The sequence below is a fragment of the Cryptomeria japonica genome, chromosome 10 (assembly GCF_030272615.1).
Source record: "Cryptomeria japonica chromosome 10, Sugi_1.0, whole genome shotgun sequence".
NCBI classification, from domain to species: domain Eukaryota; kingdom Viridiplantae; phylum Streptophyta; class Pinopsida; order Cupressales; family Cupressaceae; genus Cryptomeria; species Cryptomeria japonica.
Window position 1 is genome coordinate 557705861 of NC_081414.1, and position 21446 is coordinate 557727306.

The 21446-nt window shown below is 35.6% G+C and overlaps 1 protein-coding gene across 1 annotated transcript; it reads left to right on the plus strand.

Moving 5' to 3' along the window:
* The first annotated feature begins 17701 nt into the window (after positions 1 to 17701).
* Positions 17702 to 20273, plus strand: LOC131060743 (cyclin-dependent kinases regulatory subunit 1). The gene is made up of 4 exons (XM_057994113.2): positions 17702 to 17894; positions 18025 to 18108; positions 19758 to 19818; positions 19966 to 20273. The coding sequence occupies exons 2-4, from the start codon at positions 18056 to 18058 to the stop codon at positions 20086 to 20088; spliced, it is 237 nt and encodes a 78-aa protein (XP_057850096.1). The 5' UTR covers positions 17702 to 17894; positions 18025 to 18055; the 3' UTR covers positions 20089 to 20273.
* The last annotated feature ends 1173 nt before the right edge of the window (positions 20274 to 21446 follow it).

Below are 21446 nucleotides of genomic sequence, written 5' to 3' on the forward strand. Positions count from 1 at the left end.
AAAGGGGTTGAAGGTCCTCTATTTATCAAATAGATAGCAGTATGTACAACATCTGCCCAAAAATGTAAGGGCAATCCAGCATGCAATCTCATGCTCCTCACACGTTCCATGATGGTCCTATTAATTCTCTCTGACACACTATTTTCCTGTGGAGTTCCTGGAACTGTCTTCTGCTTTCAAATCCCATTTAAGGAATAGTAATCTTCAAATGCTTTGCTGCAATACTCACCTCCATTATCTGATCTGAGACACTTCAACTTTTTCCCTGTCTCATTCTCAACCAAAGCTTTCCATTTCTTAAAAGTTTCAAAAACATCTGCTTTTTGTTTTAGGAAATATACCCATGTTTTTCTGGTTGAGTCATCAATAAAAATAACATAATAACAAGAGCCACCAAGAGATGATACCTGAGCTGGTCCCCATACATCTGAATGTACAAGCTCTAACTTCTCACTCTTCTTCTCTTTCCCAACCTTGAGAAATCTGACTCTTTTCTGTTTACCATAAACACAGTTTTCACATAACTCTAAATCAATCTTCTTTAGTCCTGGCAATAGATTTTTGGAGTGAAGGATTTTCATCCCTTTCTCACTCATGTGCCCAAGCCTATGGTGCCACATTATCGAATATGTTCTTGCAACATTTATTGTTGTTGTCCCTGTAGTAACTTTATCTGTAGCAGCTAAGGTAGAGTAAGTGTTACCAGTACATAGATATAATGTGCCTACCTTCGCACCTTTAGCTACTACTAATGATCCTTTAGTGACCTTCCACATACTGTCTGAGAAGGTAACTATGCAACCTTCACTACCTAGTTGCCCTGCAGAAATTAAATTTTTTCTTAAATTAGGAACATGTCTTACCTCCTGCAGAAACCAGTCATTACCATTCTGCAACTTGATCTTTATCTTTCCTTTTCCAACAATTTGACAGGGCTCATCATCACCCAAATATACCTGTCCAAAATCACCTTGAGCATAATCTAGAAAATATTTTCTATGGGGTGTAGCATGAAATGAAGCCCCAGAATCTATTACCCAGGAATCATTAACATTATCCAAACATAAGATTAAAGCATCTTGTAAAGTATTACTTGCAATATTAGCTTCCTTACTGTCATTTTCATTTTTGTCTCCTTCTTTGTTTTTTCGAGACCAACAGTCTTTCTTTAGATGACCAGGCTTTCCGCAGTACCAGCAATCTTTCTTTCCTCTAGATTGAGAGCGTCCTTTCTTTGACTTCCCTCGTGACTTCTCATTCCCAGGGCCTTTTCCTCTTTCCTTTGATCTTCCTCTGTTCTCCATATTCAAAACACTACCTGATGATGTTGGAGTCTCACCTGTGCTTTTCCTTCGCATTTCCTCACTTAGGATAACACCAACAATATCATCAAATACCAAAGTATTTTTACCAGAGACAGAGTTACTTACAACCATAACCAAGCTATTCCAGCTTTCTGGCAAAGAACATAAAATCAAGAGAGCCCTAACCTCTTCTGCAAAGGTAATTTTTACCGAAGACAATTGACTGGTAATTGTATTAAATTCATTTAAGTGCTCCGCTACAGATCCTCCCTCACTCATTTTCAAATTAAACAAACGCTTCATAAGAAATACCTTATTCGAAGCCGAGGGTTTCTCATACAGCTTAGCCAATGTTGCCATCAAATCTACAGTCATTTTTGCTTCTGTTATATTGAATGCTACAGATGACGCAAGGCACAATCGAATGGATCCTAGTGCCTTTCTATCTAAAATGTCCCACTCTTCATCTGATATTGTGGTCGGTTTCTTTGTCTTTCCTTCCAATGGCCACCACAAATCCTTTTGATACAGGTAATCCTCCATCTGCATTTTCCATAACTGATAATTCTGGCCATTAAACTTTTCGACCTTGAATTTGGAATCCTCCATTGCTCCCACTCAAATCTGAAAGTCCTGCCAATTTACAGAAAACCTCGCTCTGATACCAATTGCTAGGGTTTCAAGCAGATCCGAAGCAAATATGAACTAACAATTATATGCAGATTTAAATACAAAAGATAAAGAAATAAAAACAGGACACAGATAACATAGATATTTAACGTGGTTCACCCAGAATGGGTTACGTCCACCATACACAGCTGTCCAATCTTTCTTATTATCCAGCAAAAACAGTACATCAACCTTTCAATGCCTTAAGCATCCCAGCCGCTTATAACATGCGTTTTTAGGGCAACAAACAAAGTCGGCCTTTTTTAGGGTTTTATTACAATGTCGATTTTCATCAATAAAAAAATGGCAAAAAAAATTTCTCGGGGGTTGCCGCCCCCGAACCCCTGCCCGGGTCCCGGTCCGGCCTCGGACCCCGGACCCCGACGAGGATACGTGCTAAGTGTACAGTACTTTGTTGATCAATCGCCACATTTCAACACTTAAGCCCCGCTAAATCAAATTTAACTCTAGCCTTAAATAAAATTGAACCCTAACCCTAACTAAACCAAATCAAACCCTAACACTAAACTAAATCATACACTAAACCTAATTAAACCTTAACCAAATTGTACCAGAATCCTACACCTTGTTGAACAATAAAAAAAATTGAACCCTAACCCTAACACTAAACCAAATTGAACACTAAGATTAAGCCTAATTGAACATTAAACAAAATTGAAGTCTAACCCTATGTTTACTAAACAAGATTGAACCCAAACTTTGAACCTAATTCAATAGTAAATCAAATTGAACAATAATGTTAAACCAAATTAAAGATTGAACCATGATATTAAACCTAATTGAACCCTAACCCTAACACTAAACCAAAGTGAGTCATAAACTTAATTGAAGCCCTAACACTAAACTAAATTGAAATCCAACTATATACTCGATTGAACAATAAACCAAGTTGAACCCTAACTCTAACGCTAAACCCTATGACTTAAACTAAATTGAACCCTAGCCTTAAACTTAATTGAACAATAAGCCTAATCAAACCCTAATCCTACCAATAAACCAAATTGAATCCTAACCTTAACTCTAAACCAATTTGAATCCGAAACCTATACCTAATTGATCACTAAACCACATTTAATCAAACCCTAACTAAACCAAAAATTGAATTGAACTATAACCTTTATAGAAACCTAACCCAAATTGAACCTCAACCCTTATTAAACCCTAATTGTTACCTTAAACCAAATTAAATCCTAACCCTAACACTAAAGCAAATTGAACCATGATTGTAAATCTAATTTAACCTTAACCCTAATACTAAACCAAAATTAACCCTAACACTAAAACAAATTGAAACCCAACCCTACAATTAATTGAAAAATAAACCAAGTTAAACCCTAATGCTAAAAAAATTGAACCCCAAACCTAAAACTAAACTTAATTAAGCCCTAGCCCTACACCTAATTAAACAGTAAACATAATTAAACCCTAGCAATAACAATAAACCAAATTGAACCCTAATGATAAAGATAAACAAAATTGAACTGTAACCCTATACCTAATTGAAAAATAAACCAAATTGAACTCTAAACCTAAACTGAACAGTAACCCTAAGTTCACCAAACTAGAATTTAACCCTAACTCTAAACTTAATTGACCTAATAAATCATATTGAACCATAACACTAAACCTACTTAAACACTTAGAAAGATTAATCCCCAAAATTAACCCTAAACCAAATTTAAACTTAATCTTAACATTAAACCATATTCAACAACAATTGTAAACCTAATTAATATTAAACCAAAATTAAACCCTAATACTATACCATATTGAAGTAAAACACTAAACCAAATTGAATCCTAACCCTTAACCTAAGAACAATAAAGAAAATTGAACCCTAACCCTAACACCAAACCAAATTGAACCCTTACCCTAGGTCTAACTAAACATTAAACCAAATTGAACCCTAAGACTAAGCCTAATTGAACATTAAACAAAATTGAAGCCTAACCCTATGTTTACTAAACTAGATTGGACCTAAACTCTTAACCTAATTGAATAGAAAATCAAATTGATCAATAATTTTAAACCAAATTAAACCCTAACACTAACACTACAAAAGATTGAAACATGATAATAAACATAATTGAACCCTAGTTCTAACACTAAACCAAAGTGAACCCTAAACTAAATTGAAGCCCTAACACTAAACTAAATTGAAACCCAACCATAAACCTTATTGAACAATAAACCAAGTTGAACCCTAACTCTAACACTAAATAAAATTGAACCCTAACCCTACCCACTAAATTAAATTGAAACATAGCTCTAAACCTAATTGAACATTAAACCTAGTCAAACCCTAATCCTACAAATAAACTAAATTTAATCCTAACTTTAACTCTAAACCAATTTGAATCCTAACCCTATACCTAATCGAACACTAAACCAAATTTAATCAAACCTAAACACTAAATCAAACCTTGAATTGAATTATAACCTTTATAAAAACCTAACCCAAATTGAAATCTAACCCTTATCAAACCCCAACCCAAATTGAACCATAACTCTAAACCTATTAAAACACTAAACTAGATTGAATCTTAACACCAAACCTACACCAAATTTAACCCTAATGTTATCACTGAACAAAATTGAAACCTAACCATAAATCTAATTGAACCCTAAACCTAAACCAAAGAATACCATAACCTTAAAACAAAACAAAATTAAACCCTAACTCTAAACCTAATTAAATATTAAATGTTATGCTAAAACAAATTGAAACCTAGGCCTAAATCTATTTGAACACTAAACCAAATGAAACACTAACCCTAACACTAAATAAAATGAAACTCTAAGCCTAACACTAAATTAAATTGAACCCTAACCCTAACTCTAATTGAACACTAAACCAAATGGAACCCTAAATTTTATTAAATAAGGTATAGTATTTTAATCCCAACCCTAACTACAATTTTATATCTAATCTTATTGAGCTCTATCTCTAAACCAAATTTTATCACAACCTAAAAAATGAAAGTAAAAATAAACCAAATTGAATCATAACCTTAAATATAATTGAACATTAAACCAAAATGAACCCTAGCCCATTAATAGGAATTCAAGGGTTAATCCTTCTCATAGTTTAGATAGAAAGACTCTGTGGAAACCTCCGGATCAAGGATGGGTTAAGATTAACTTTGATGGTGCAGCTAAGGGTAATCCAAGTTCATCGAGTGCAGGATATATTGCAAGAGATGATAAAGGAAATTCGATTGCCAAATGTTTCCAAAATCTAGGAATGGGTATAAACAATGTTGTGGAGGCTAAAGGTGCGCTCCTTGTTGTTCAATTGGCAAGATTATTGAGAATTACCAATATCCATTTAGAAGGTGATTCACAAAATACTATACATACTATTCTTAAGGGAAAAGCTGAACACTGAAAAATTGATAAAGGTATCCAATCAATAAGACATCTACTTACCACCTTTCAAAAGTTTCAGGTGTCCCACAGAAGGAGGGAAGGAAATCAAGAGGTGCACGCTTGTGCCAATCAAGCCTTTGAAATTCTAGAGTGAATGACACAAGTTATTAGATATGGTCATAATGGTCAAGCGATTGAAAAAAATTGATTTCAAATGTTCTCCGTTTTTGGGAAGGTTTGGGCTTGAATTGGGCGGGGGGGTGGGGGGAGACATTCCCCTTACCTCTTGCCTAGGCTCATGGTTGTTGATAAGGATGACATATTAATTTCTCTAAGGTGTTCGACTTGCTGGGATTTATACCAAATCCTACTATGATATGTGGTGAATCGTGTGACATTGTTGGCTTCAACGTAAGTGGCATTTAGGCGGTGATAGCCATAGGGGATGTACAGGGTTGGCAGGTGATGGGGGATTATGGTTGGTCAGGGGCTCTGGTTAGTTTTACACAAAATATCCTATCCTATTCATTAAAGATCTCAAGTTGAGGTGGATATTATGGATACGGAGGAGTGGGATCTTAATGGCAAATCATTTGCCATTTATTCATCTTGGGTGGCGGATGGTACGCGGGGTGATGAATCTTCCTTAAGAAGACGATAGAAGCCTTTTTAGATTGTCATCTAGAAAAATTTGTAAGATGCGGGCAAAAGAACCTCACTCTCTGCAAAAAGATGGAGGCAAAATTCTCACTAAGGGACTCAAAGCCAATGGTGGATTTCTAGGGAGCGATATCAGATGAGAAACTCTCAAACATTTTTAGGTTTGAGGACAAAGATTTCATGATGTGGTTCAAGATCATTCTTGGTGAGGAATACTTGAACACCCCCTTCAAGTATCGAAGCAATGTTGATGTGGCATCCATGTTCATGGCATGGTGCTTTGAGTTGGAATCGAAGGAAATAGTTTGGTGGGTGGTGGAGAATTGTATCCAAGAAGAATGGTGGGGAGGCTTTTAAAGCCTCATGAAAATTACATGATATGGGCAAGGTTTCGTCTGCCTAGGCGATGTGTGGCTCCACGTGAGCGAATTCATCTCACCCTTATGCCCATTTCTTGTTTGGAGTGCAAACAAAAATAAGGAAGTTCGACGGGCTTTGGCCTAGGTTGGTATGATGGGGGTGAAGGACTACCTAAAGGTAACCAAAGCTAGGCAACTCAGGTAGGAGATAGAGAAATGGGGCCCTTATGACCAAAGGTCTCCTTCTACAGAATAATGCCTCCTCCTCGTGACAAAAGCGTGGTAGAACGAAGGGTACAAAGAAGAAGACATCCAATGGTCCCTTTGGATTGGCTTTCCTCCAGAGTTGCACATAGATGATGAGCAACCAAGAATAATGAACGAACAAGGGGAGCCTTCTGGTGGGAAAGGCAAGCGATTGTGCTAGCAAGGTAGAAGTTGTTAACTTGCAGGTGGCTTTTTCGGTTTTTGGCACAATGGTTGTATATTCATGCATATATTTATGTATATGTGTATGTGTAAATTTGAGAGGGTTTAGAGACAGATTACAAGGGGTAAGAAATGGATATAATTTTATGAATTTGTTGAACTCTAAGGGAGATGATCAATCCTGCTAATACTTCATGGTTTTTGTACAATTTTTTGATATGAATACAAATACAATATTTACTGACAAAAAAAAAAAGAAACCTGACACTAATACTAGAGTAAATCGATCCTTGATTGTGAACATAATTAGATAGTAAACCAAATTTTACCCTAAACTCACACCAAACCAAAACCTAAATTGAACTATAACCTTTTCAAAACCCTAACATAAATTAAATCCTAACCCTTATTAAACCCCCACTTTGTTGGATTTGGTTGTTCATTACTGCTAATAGGATATGTTGTTGTCATTGATGTCAACATATTTGTGTGAGTTACTGTGGTGAGTTTGGGAAGAATTTTTTATTCGGTTTTATAGTTTGGTTTTGTTGATCACTGTTTTGCAGAATCTGGTATTTCCTCCGGTATATTTCAGTGTGATCAGATCTTGTGCTAAAAATTTGGATTATTGTTTGGGATGATCTCGTGTATCTTCATTTCAGATGGTTCATGATTTGGTGCTCCACAAGTTATCTTTCCTCGTGACAGTTGTTGATTGGTTGTGTTCTTGAGCTTTGCGATGTTGACCGATGAAGATTTGAAAAGAGGTGTTGGTGCAACTGTTCTGGATGATTCTAACGTGCTTGTTGGTGTTTCCTAGTCATGTCCTATTTTTTTTGGTGATCCACATTGATCGTTGTGTGGGTTTTTGGTGGTTTTTATCAACCAGTGATGATTTGTGTGTTATGCAGTATTTTTGGTGGTGTAGCGTGTTGCAGTTGATCTTGGTGGGATTTTTGGTGGATGTAATCATTTGGGAATTTGAATTAGGTCCATGCTATGCAATTTAAATCATAATATTGGTTTGGTGGTTGATCTTTGTATCGCACAATGTAATTTTTGTAATTCTAAATTGAGGGTTGAGGGTCTAGCCGACCTTGTTATCAAGGTTGATGATTTGTATATACAAGTGAGATGCTTATGTAGTTTAGATGTCGGTATTGTTTCTGCATTATCAGAGAGAGATGAATGTGCGAACAAGGATATATCATTTAGCGAAGTGTTGAGGTGTGTTTGATATTGTAGAGCGGACAATTGTGCATAATCAAAACTATCATCAAGCATTTGTAGATGCTATCATTGTATTTCATTCCTTCCATTTCGTAGTCTGAATCATATTGTAAGTCAATGAGACTTTCCTGAGGGTTGTAGCCTTTTGGGCATATATCTTTTGAGCAGTGAGCTCTAGGCAGTGTGCCTAAATGCATGTGTATTCCTTATTGTAATATTTTCACATACTATTGCAGAGTATCATCTTACTGTGGGTAGGTTCCCACAGTGGTTTTTCCCTTAACCAGGTTTTCCACGTCAAAAATCTTGGTGTTGTGTGTTGTGTTGTTAATTTGCTTATCTATTTGTTGTTGCAGTTTATCAGTTTATGATTCACCCCCCCCCCCCTTCTCTCAATATTCCTCCTTCATTGCTGCTAACAATTGGTATCAGAGCTAGATCCTTCGGTAGAAGCTTGATCGCTTGAGGAGATCTGGGATGGAAGCTCAAGATATTCTTTTCAAGAAGGATAGTCTGAGGTTTGATGAAAGTAACTATATTGTGTGGAAGAGACGATGGAGGTGCATTTGAAATGTCTTGGAGAAGATTATTGGAAGATTACTAAGAATGCCTATGTTGTTCCTCAGAATGGACCATCCACTCTTGTTGAGGTTAAGGAAGCTAAATATAACATTAGAGTGAAGGAAGCATTGCTCAGTGCCCTGACTGATTTTGAAATGACAAATGTTATGGAACTTCAAATCTCACATGAGATCTGGGTGAATCTTGAAATCCTGTATGAAGGTGATAGTCAAGTGAAAGTTGCTAAGTTGCAGAGTTTAAAAGGAAACTATGAGACATTGAAGATGGGAGATGATGTGAACATACATTCATACATGGCTAAGGTGAATGAGTTTTTCCTTGGTATCAAATATGTCAGTGGAAAGATTGAAGAAGATGAGATTGTTGCTAAGGTGTTGAGATCTTTGCCTCTTTCTTATAAACATAAGGTTGCTACTATTGATGAGATCCCGAGTGTAACTACAGTGACAAGAGATGTGTTGGTTGGAAAACTTGCTCCATTTGAGCTGAGTGAATTTGGAGAATCACATGGAAAGTCTGAGACAACATTTAAGGCATCAACATCTATGTCTAGTAAGCAAAAATATGATCTTGATGAGTGCAGGATATCCATATATGAAAGAGAAAGAAGAGAGATAGTAGAGAAAGAAAGAGAGCTTGATGAGCTTAAAGCACTAATTGCTTGAAGATTGCCTAAAGGTGCCAGTAAGTATGATGGAAAGTTTCCCTTGAAATATTTTTTTTGTAATAAGATAGAACATTTTGCTTCTAGATTCCCGGAGAGAATGGCCAAGTATGACAAACATGATAAGTTTGATAAGCATGATAGGAATGATAGATATGAGAAGCAAGAAAAGTATGATAAGCCTTATAAGTTTAACCAGAAGTTTAGGAACCAGAAGAACTGTTATTATGCTGCAGATGAAGGTGTTATAGATGATGAATCAAAAGGAGATGAAGTTGTGTTTATTGCCATTAAAGAAGATAGACCCATGCCTATTGATTCCACTAGTTGTTTTGTTGAGGAGAAAGCTTTGCCTGCTAAGGTAGAAGAAAAGGGTGAATGGGTGATTGAAAACGGTTGTTCACATCATATGACTAGTGATAAAAGTAAATTTGTAAGCATGGAAAGGTATGATGGTGGAATAGTTAGATTCGAAGATGACAAAGCCTGTGTAATATGTGGGAGAGGTTCTATTTATTTTGATGGTAAGCATAACATTGATGATGTTTTGTATGTTGAAGGTTTGAAGCATAATATTTTGAGTGTTGGATAGATGGTTGATAAGGGTTGTGATCTACAATTTAAAGATGGTAAATGCAAGATCTTGAATGCCTTTGGTATGAGATTGCATCTGGAACTAAGACTGAAGGTAACATTTTTCATTTGAATGCTGGTGAGAAAAGTTGTTTGATTGCTAAGATAGATGAGAGATGGTTGTGGCATAGAAGAATGTGTCATGTAAAATTTGATTCATTGATCAAGATCAGTTCTACACAAGTTGTTAGGGATCTGCCTAAGATTGTTAAACCTATTAATTCAGTATGTAAGGAATGTAAGTTAGGTAAGCAAACAAGAATTTCTTTCAAGAGAAAATGGTATACATCTGATGTATTGTTAGATCTTGTGCATATTGATCTATGTGGACCTACAAATGTTAGAAGTGTGCAGGGTGATAGATACTTTATGTTGCTAATTGATGATTATTCCAAAATGATGTGGGTTGTCTTTTTGAAGGAAAAATCAAAAGCATTTGAGAAATTCAAGATATTCAAAGCTAAAGTTGAAACTAAGTCCGGATTGAAGCTGAAGTGTCTGAGATCTAATAGAGGTGGAGAATTTTGTTCTGGTGAGTTCAATTCTTTCTATGAGATGCATGGAATAAAAAGACAACTATTTGCTCCTAGGACCCCACAACAGAATTGATGAATACTAAGAGGGGGGGATGAATTACTATACCAAAAAATACTGAACTTAAACACTTAAGCAACAAACCAATATAACAGTTTTACTAACAAACCGGTTAACACAAAAGCAAACCAAACAACAAATAAGGCATTCACCCACAGAAGCACAATCACCATAACACAAGAGATTTTGACATGGAAACCCAAATGGGAAAAACCACAGTGAGATGAAACTCACAAGTAACTATCTGCAAAATAGTAACCAGACTGGTTAAGGTCATACAATGTTCTTTACCAGAACAAATCCTGTTAGGAATCTCAATCTTTGTTAGGAGATAAGTCCGATTAAAGACTACCTTGTGAGATGATTTCAGATCCACAGTTGTGAACCACCTTGTTAGAGGATTTACAAAGGATTTGTCAGGCCTACCCGGTTAAGGGTTACAGACTCGTCGAAGATGTGAGTAATCAACAAGTGAATGATCTAACAAATAGCACAGTCAGCTTGATTAGATCCATGATAGCTCATTGCTAATGCATTTCAGCATTACTTCAGTCTTCAGTAAATCCACTCTGTTATTGCACACAGACTTGATCTTCTCTTTTAAGATTGCACATATAGAAACTTCATCAAGCACACAAAAACCCTAACTACTGCTAAAACCCTAGACATGATGTCCTTATAAAGGAATCTGATTTCATGTCGGTCCAATAGGATTACATTGCAAGTTCCTAGGTTCAGTGCCTCTAGATACATTTGGTAACACGACACAGAATCACTGCCAAAGTGTCGGTGGATGATAACTCATCGGAAAAATAATACCGGTTGGTAACTCATCACAGAGTAATACCGGTTCATAAATTTACCTATTACCAGTTCACATATTTTACCGATTGCCAGTTTGCCAAAATGAAGACTGGGAAAAATGATAACTGTCGCTTCAGTTCCTTTGTACCGCTTAAGATCCTCAAACCGCTTGAGGTCTTCATACTGCTTGGGATCAGTAGACACTTTCTGCAAAAATCGAGAGCCTTAAGGCTATAATACATAATACCGGTTTGGAACAAATACCGGTTGAGCATAACTCATACATACAAAAAGTGATCTCAAAGCAAGTGTGTGTCCATCAATGACAATCACAACAACATCATCAAAAATGCCAACAAGAATAGGATTGTTGAAAGGATGAACCACACTATTTTGGACGCTACAAGAACTATGTTGATTGAAGGAAATGTTCCAAAGGTCTACTGGAGAGAAGCTATTAGCACTATAGTCTGTACATTCAATAGAGTTCATATCAAAGGTGATACCGGTAACACCCCTTATGAGCTTTGGTTTGGTCATGTTCCTACTGTGAAATATTTCAAAGTTTTTGGTAGCAAATTCTATATCAAGAGAGATGAAGATATTGGAAAGTTTGATGCTAGAAGTGATGAAGGTATCTTTTTGGGATATTCTACAAATAGCAAAGCCTACCAGTGCTATAATAAGAGACTGAGAAAGATAGTTGAGAGTGCAAATGTGAAGGTGGATGAAAACCTTGGGAAGGAGATCATAGCTTATGATGAAGTTCAACATGTTGTTTTAGCTCCTATTCAGCCTGAAGAGCCTAAGTATAATGATCCGGTAGAAACTGTAAATCCGGATGTTGCTACTGCTAGTGATGATGTGCAGGAACCTGAGGATCAGAACAATCATAAGACTTCAAGGTATGTAAGATTGAATCATTCTGAGAATCGGATTATTGGTGATAAGAATAAAGGTGTGATGACTAGAAGAAGGTTAGTTGCAGAAGAAGTATGTTTGATTTCTAAAGTTGAACCTAAAGATGTTGTTGAAGCCTATAAAGATGATAACTGGATAAGAGCCATGGAAGAAGAGTTAGATCATATTGAAAAGAACAACACTTGGGAACTTGTGTCTAGAGCTAATGATAAAAATGTTATTGGTACTAAATGGGTTTTTAGGAACAAATTGAATGAAGCTGGTGAAGTAGTCAGAAATAAAGTCAGACTGGTCTGCAAAGGATATTCACAACAAGAAGGGATTGATTATGAAGAAACTTTGCTTTGGTTGCCAGATTTGAAGCTGTTAGATTGTTGCTTGCTTATGCAGCTTATAAAAATTTCAAGGTATATCAAATGGATGTCAAATCTACATTTTTTAATGGTGATCTAGAAGATGAAGTTTACATTGAACACCCTGATGGATTTTCATTGTCAGACGATGGAGACATGGTATGTAAGTTGAAGAAAGCACTTTATGGATTGAAACAAGCTCCTAGAGCCTGGTATGATAGGTTAGACAAATACTTGCTAAAATTGGGATATATCAAAGGTGTTGTTGATAGTAATTTGTACTTTAAGATTGAAAATGATAACATTTTGATTGTTGAAGTCTTTGTTGATGACACTATCTTTGGTGGTGATGATGATACGAGTATGCAGTTTTTCGGTGGTATGCAAAAAGAATTTGAGATGTCTATGATTGGTGAAATAAAAATTTTCTTAGGTTTGCATATTGCACATATAGGAAAATGTATCTTTATATCTCAAACTAAGTATGTAAAGGAACTGTTGAAGAAGTTTGGATTAGATGATTCCAAACCGGTTGGAACTCCTATGGTGACTGGTTATAAATTGTCTAAAAATGATGAATCTCCTAAAGCTGATCAGAGTTTGTACAGATCTATGGTTGGTGGATTATCATATCTCACTCAGACTAGACCTGGCATTATGCATGTTGTCTGTATGGATGCTAGATATCAAGTTGATCCGAAGGAGAGTCATGTCACTGCTATTAAAAGAATATTCAAATATCTAAAGGGAACTAAGGATTATGGTTAATGATATCCAAAGAATGATGATTTCATGTTGTGTGCTTACACTGATGCAGATTGGGCTAGTGATGTTGATGACCAGAAGAGTACTACCGGTGGAGCATTCTTTTTAGGTAAGAAGTTGGTTTCATGGGCCAACAAGAAACAAGATTTAGTATCTTTATCTACTGCTGAAGATGAGTACATTGCTACTACTAGTAATTGCACTTAGATAGTTTGGATGAAGCAAATGTTGAAAGATATTAGAGTTATTTATGATGAGCCTACTGTTATATACTATGAGAATTCTAGTGCCATAAACATGTCTAAGAATATGATGCAACATTCAAAGACTAAGCATATATCAATTAATTATAATTACTTGAGAGATCAAGTTAGTGAATAGAAGGTGAAGTTGGAATATGTATCTACAAAGGAACAAATTGCTGATATTTTCACTAAGCCTTTCCCTAAAGATACATTTGTCTATTTGAGAGACAAGTTAGGGGTATCCACCCCTCCTGATGAGAATTAGATGCATTGAGTTGCATCGATCCGGTGGAATTCAGAGCCTTATTCTTTTATCCGGATTGATGAGTTGGTGATGCTCCTCTGCTAGAGTAGTCTATTGATTTGGTTGTGTATCCAAGGGGGGGAGATTCATGATTATGTATTGAGAGTTTGATTTTATGTTTTGGAGATCTTTGTTGTCAAAGGGGGAGAGAGATCATGTGAAAAACTGCTTTATCTATCTTGATCTTAGGGGGAGTTTGTTGGTGATATAGATTCTTTCTTCGCATTGACTGTTTTTCACATTCATATATGTTGCCATCAATGCCAAAGGGGGAGATTGTTGGATTATTGGAGAGATTGTTGGATTTGGTTGTTCATTGCTGCTACTAGGATATGTTGTCATTTCTGTCAACATATTCCTGTGAGTTATTCGGGTGAGTTTGGGAAGAATTTTTTATCCGGTTTTGTAGTTTGGTTTTGCTGATCATTGTTCTACAGAATCTGGTATTTCCTCCGGTATATTCCAGTGTGATCAAATCTTGTGCTGAAACTTTGGATTATTGTTTGGGATGATCTTGTGTATCCTCATTTCAAATGGTTCGTGATTTGGTGCTCCGCAAGTTATCTTTCCTCGTGACAGTTGCTGATTGGTTGTGTTCTTGAGCTTTGAGACGTTGACCGATGAAGATTTGAAAATAGGCGTTGGTGCAACTATTCCATATGATTCTAACATGCTTGCTGGTGTTTCCTAGTTGTGTCCTACTTGTTTTGTCAATCCACATTGATTGTTGTGCAGGTTTTTGATGGTTTCTATCAATCGGTGATGATTTGCATGTTATGCAGTATTTCTGGTGGTGTAGTGTGTTGCGGTTGATCTTGGCGGATGTAATCGTTTGGGAATTTGAATTAGGTCCATGCTATGTAATTTAAATCATAATATTGGTCCGATGGTTGATCTTTGTATCGTGCAATGTAATTTTTGTAATTGTAAGTTGAAGGTTGAGGGTTTAGCCGACCTTGTTATCAAGGTTGATGATTTGTATATATAGGTGAGATGCTTATGTAATTTAGATGTCGATATTGTGTCTGCATTATTAGAGATAGAGGAATGTGCAAACAAGGGTATACCATTAAGCAGAGTGTTGAGGTGTGTTTGATGTTGCAAAGCAAACAATTATGCTTAACCAGAACTATCATAAGACATTTTTAGATGCTATCATTGCAGTTCATTCCTTCCGGTTTGTAGTCTGAATCATATTGTAAGTTAGTGAGACTTCCTTGAGGGTTGTAGCCTTCAATCATATATATTTTGAGCAGTGAACTTTAGGCAGTGTGCCTGAATGCATGTGCATTCCCCATTGTAATATTTTCACATACTACTGCAGAGTATCATCTTACTATGGGTAGGTTCCCACCATGGTTTTTCCCTTAACCAGGTTTTCCACGTCAAAAATCTTGGTGTTGTATGTTGTGCTATTAATTTGCTTATCTATTTGTTGTTGTAGTTTATTAGTTTATGTTTTGGAGTTTAATTTGTTGGTATTCGGTGAAGACTGATTCACCTCCCCCTCTCAGTCTTTCTCCTTGATTGCTGCTAACACATCCAAATCGAACCATAACCCTAAATGTAATAAAACACTAAACTATATTGAATCCCAACTTATAAATCAGTGCACAACCTACCTTCTCTTTGTGTAGGGTTCAAATCATTCATTAATCCTAAAACTAAAACAAATTCAACCTTAACCCTTAATCTAACTGAACATTAGCCAACTTTGAAGTCCAACCCTAACTCTCATTCTATATGTAATCTTGACCCTAACGCTAAACTAAATTTAACCTTAATGCTAACCCTAAATTTAATTGAACCCTAATCATAACACTAAACCACAATCCAAATTTTAGCCTACCCCTAAACCTAATTCAATTGTACACTAGCCTCAACCATTACTCCAACCCTAACCATAATGTTAAAACATATCAAACCCTAATCATGAGCCTAATTAAACTCTACTATAACCTTAAACCTAACTGAACCCTAATCCTAACTCTAAACAAAATTGAGCCTTAACCCTAAACCTCATTTAAGACTAAACCAAACTAAAGCCTAATACTAGACAAAATTAAACCTTAACCCTAATCCTTAACCAAATCAAACTATTAGTCTAATGCTATTCAAAATTGAATCCTAACTTACATAATCGAGCATTAAATGAAATTGAACAACAACCCTAAATATAACTGAACACTAAACCTGATTCATCCATAACCATTATTAAATTAGGGTTACTATTTTAATCCCAAATCAACTCTAATTTTATATATAATCCTAACTCTAACACGAAACAAAATTGAACCCTAACCTTAACCGTAAACCAAATTGATCAGTAATGCTATGGTATGAAATTGAATTCTAACCCTTTAATAAATTGTTAAAACTAACTCCGACATTAAACTAAATTGAACTATAACCTTAACTGAAATTGAATCATAACCCTAACACTTAATCAAATTGAACCATAATTGCAAACCATATTGAACCCCGCCCCTCTAACAAATTCAACTTGAACAATAAACCAAATTCAACCCTCACAATAACATTAAATCAAATTCAACCCTTACCCTAAACCTAATTGAACATTAAAACCTAATTGAACCCTAACCTTTAACCTAATTGAACATTAAACCAAATCATTTTGAGTAAGGATTAGACTCAAGATTCAATAAAGATAAAGGTTAGTTTAGGATTAGTGTTAGGGATCAACAATAATTATGGTTTAATTAGATTACAATTAAGCTTAAAAATCAATTACAATCAACTACATTTAGAGTTCAATTACAATTATGGCTCAATAAATATTGCAAATAGAATTTAATTATGGTTACTTCTGAAATAGGGTTAGGTTTAAGGTTCATATTGGATAATAATTTAATAATGACTAGGTTTCAATTAAAGTTTGTCTTCAATAAAACTTAATTTAAAATAAAAGTGTAATGTTATATGAAATTTACTGAAGTTAAATTATTTAAATTATTATTTTTAATTAATTTTTATTCATGGATATAATTTCTTATATGTTGCAGTTGTTGATGCTATTAGCATATATATCTTTTATAATCTACGTAGAGTAAGCGGAGAGATATCGAGGCTTTAATTTTTTGAGTAATAAAGTTAAGTTATTGAAATTATAGAAAAATTATGTATATACATACATACATACATACATATATATAGAGAGAGAGAGAGAGAGAGAGAGAGAGAGAGAGAGAGAGAGAGAGAGAGAGAGAGAGAGAGAGAGAGAGAGAGAGAGAGAGAGAGAGAGAGAGAGAGAGAGAGAGATGTATATATACACACACACACATATATATGTATGTATGTATACTACTAGCGATTTTTTAGATTAAGCTTTGGTTGAATATTTAAAGTGTCATTTTTAGGACACTTTGCAATAGATGTGCTATTTTGACAAGTTGCATTATGAGTCACACCTCCAAAACTTTAATCATAATTCGATAAATGTCAATTTTACATTAAGAAAGAAATGAAAGTCTTACAATATTCCATGTAAGAACTACTTGTTGAAGAAGTTAGCCCTTATGATCCCTATCCCTTCCATTATTTCAACCTCTTATTTTATCCAAATTTACCTAATTCCAATATTTTAAACTATAACAACTCTAGAGCTCTAAGATATTAATTACCGTACCCTCTCCTCTGCGCAGACGTTTTTTAAAGATGTGTGGGGGACTGGGCGGGAAATTTCCCATCCGATCCGTTTTGAAAAAAGAATAAATTAAAATAGTAAAAGGCCTCCGTCCAATCATCATAAAACACGAATGTTATTATTGAAGGGAGATTTAATGTGATTTTGCTGATTATGTAAACGGGTATAAAAACCATGTTTGCCTGTTTGGGCTTTGCCGCCTCCTATTCGTCTCTACGATTTACTCGTTCGTTCTCCGAGTTGCTGGTGGTTTCCTTTCGTGGGATTTGAAGGGCATTTCAAAATTCGGACCTCGATTTAGCCGATTATCTCTTTCTTCCTGAGGTGGGTGTTATTAACTGGTCATGCTCGATTTTCTATTTTTTCTTCTTCTTATTCTGTTTAATGTTTAGTTTGGCAAATCTAGTTTTTTTTTATACAATTCTGCTTTATTTCTTTTTTTTTTTCGGATCAGATTTTAGCGGGTGCGGTTCAACTCTATCAACATGCCTGAAATTCAGTACTCTGACAAGTATTTCGATGACACTTATGAGTACAGGTATTTAACCTACATCTTTGTTCTATTTACTCTGTAATTTGTATGCTGGTTTCTTCATTCTTGTTTGATTAGTCCAAGGGTAACATACAATTTAGCATTGTGGGTAAATTGTTTGATGTAGAAATATATTCTCTTAGTTATTTATGCCAATTGCTTTTTTCTTGTAAGTATATCGAAGTTTTTGGTTTTGAGCTCATGATGCTCAGGAATCAAACGCTTGAATGCGTTGTTTTGAACCCAGACCATCAGGTAGGCTTTTAAAACTGCCACCGCAAGTCTTAAACATTGTTGTTGCAGTGTGTATCAATGCCTTCAGTTGTAATTTATCTCTTGCTAGTCTAAAAAAGAGATTTTTAGGGATCTCTTTTATATCATTCCTCCCCCATATTGTAAGGGGTTTTGTATTAAGTGTAAATCGTTTCTACTCTTTACTGGCATGCTTATTGCAGGGCTATATTTTCATTCATGTTATGAGCCAATATATGATGTTGGTAAACTAATTTATAGTTTTTTTTTTTTTTAATTACATCATGATGAATTGTAGGAATCTTAGTTTACCTTGATGAACTTTAGTATTTAACTATTTAAGAGTGCATAAGCACACATATGGTCGTAAACTACCCTTCAGCCAAACTTACATATATTGCCCTTTACATGCAGAAGAGTTCATTGCAACCCCGAGCTTGTTTATGGGTTGAAACCCAGGATTACAAAATTTGAGGTTCTAGTTTGGCCATGATAATGTAATTTTGCTAAGGTGTTTGATTACTTCGGTATATAACCTTAATTCCGATTGTTTGTTCTTTATTTGGTCCATACACTTTAGTCAACACAGCAGATCAAACCCTCCGGCACAAATTTGAACAATGTACAAGGAAAGGGAAATAAATGATTTTGTGGGCTTAATGAGAGAACCGCGTGCTAAATTGGTATCTGTCTTGGCCCTGAACTAAAAATTAACAATATCCCCCCCCCCAAAAAAAACCCACATCTTCTGTTGGTGGACGTTTCTGAGACTTGGGGATTTGGGAAACGTACCCTACAGCACCACCACTTTCATGAAAATTAGTTGGCCTTTCATGGGGCACTCACAGATTACAGATTTTGCGTTGAAGATTTCAATTCACCTCTATTTTTTATATCAGCACCACCCCAACTACCACTCTGCCGCCATCCCTCCACCGTCCCCTTGCTGTCCCCAAATTTAAACCCTTGGTCCCCATCCCCTATCCCCTCGTCAGGAAAATCTGCGGAACATTGTATTTTAGAGATCCAGATTCACTTACACATGGGCTGTATCTTGTGCGTGCATGTAACTCCTGTCTGTGCATCTATGCTTAAACGCTTTCAAACCCACACTTGCATTGGGCACTCTCCCACTCACATGCATGAAATAGTATTATCATTTACGCTTGGGTTCAAACAGAAAACTATCCGAAGGTAAACTTTCAGAGTCAATTATGTAATACTTCCAGATGTTTATCTAAGGAATCCCAATATGAGAATTAAAATATATATATTTTAAATTGGCATGCATTCATTGATGTCACTATGTTGATTTAATGGATCAGGCAACTCAATCAGTAATTTGCTATAAATTTCACTGTGTTAGATTTTCTTGTATGCCCTAATAAATGCTACATCTTCAGGCATGTGGTCCTTCCCCCAGATGTTGCAAAATTGCTTCCCAAGAACCGACTACTTTCAGAGGTGATTATGATATGAGAATCAGTTGAATCTTTCTTCTTTTTTTTTTTTTTTGAAAAAATGCTTTGCAAATGTTCTCTCTAGTGCAGTGCACTGTGAATTGGCCTGCTTAATGATTTGTGTCATTAACATCTTTTTATTTCGTCTCAGAATGAATGGCGAGGTATTGGAGTCCAGCAGTCACGCGGGTGGGTGCATTATGCAATTCATCGCCCTGAACCTCACATTATGCTATTTCGGAGGCCTTTAAATTTTCAGCAAAATCAACAGTAGCCATACTATTACGACTCTGTAAAAAACTTACAAGACAATGGCGAGCCATCTCACTGCATTGCTTTTTACTCAAATTTTCTCTTTAGTTGTTTTATGCTAATAGGCCTGATTCATCACTCCGGAAATTTACTTTGCTATACTTCAAAGATTTCATTTGGAATACAAAGTTTTCTCATTCTCATCTCTTTGATAAAGTTCCTCATCTATTATAAAGACTTGAAGGTTTAAATCTAATCCGATCTGATAAATAACATGTGACATGTAATTTTCTTGGCTTACGTGCAATTTTACCTGTTTATAATAGTATCATATAATTCCATCGTAATGTCTAAAGAATCGGTTTCTGACGTATGGATTTGTCTGTAATTTGCTTGTTGCCTTAAATATAACATACCGCTGTTTATGGTACTTTTAATCCAAGTTTTGCTAAGTTACATTCAATCCTGATTCTTAGGCTCGCTGAGTTTTTACTACAATCGGTCATGCTACTTTGAGGGCATCAGGCTGAGGTTCATTCTCAAGTTCCCAACCATCGGAATTGGATGATCAAAGTCTCATTTGTAGACTTCTTTTTAAAACTTTAATCAAATTGATGTGTAAAGTATTCTATGTTTTGAATTGGAGTTCTAGCAAATTAGATTATAATAGAAAGAAACATTGCTTTCTTGAAGTTGCACATTTGCATGTCAACTGATGGTTATTTTGTTTAAATTATGCCCTTTTAGTATCAAGCATACTGGCTCGGTTTCATTTAGTAGTAAGTTTCTAGCATCGAATGGTCCCTAAAAGTGCATTTTTGAATGAATCTTTAGCATGGTTGAGATTGGTGAAATGAAAAATGATGTGGCAAGAAGGCCTTAATTTAGGCCTTGTGGCAGGGGGCTTTCCCCTTACCTTGCTATGTGTCACAACCCCTGGACATTGCAAGGGGCACCGCCTCTCAACCCTGCTAGGGGTTGCTGCTTCAGATTTCTGCTCTAGTTTTGTAAACGAATTGTTCTGGGCTGTGCTAGCTGAGGTTTTTTGATTAAATCACGAGTTATTGAATTGTATTTATACTTTTCATCTGTCAGATCAATCCTGATTCCAAGAAATTCTGCTATGATATAAGCCTTCTTTAACATTTATGAATGTGTCAACGAAATTTGAAAGTGAGAAATGTGAATAACTCGAATGCGAACAAACTGAAATCAAATCACAAATCTTAACCTACTAGTACCATTGCAAACCTCAAAATTGATTTATGTATTGATGCTTCTTTAAGGTATGTCGGTGCTGGACTCTGCAGCATAACAATGATGAGAGATAAATTTGACAGAATAGACTTAATGCATGATTGATGATCCCAATAATGAAGA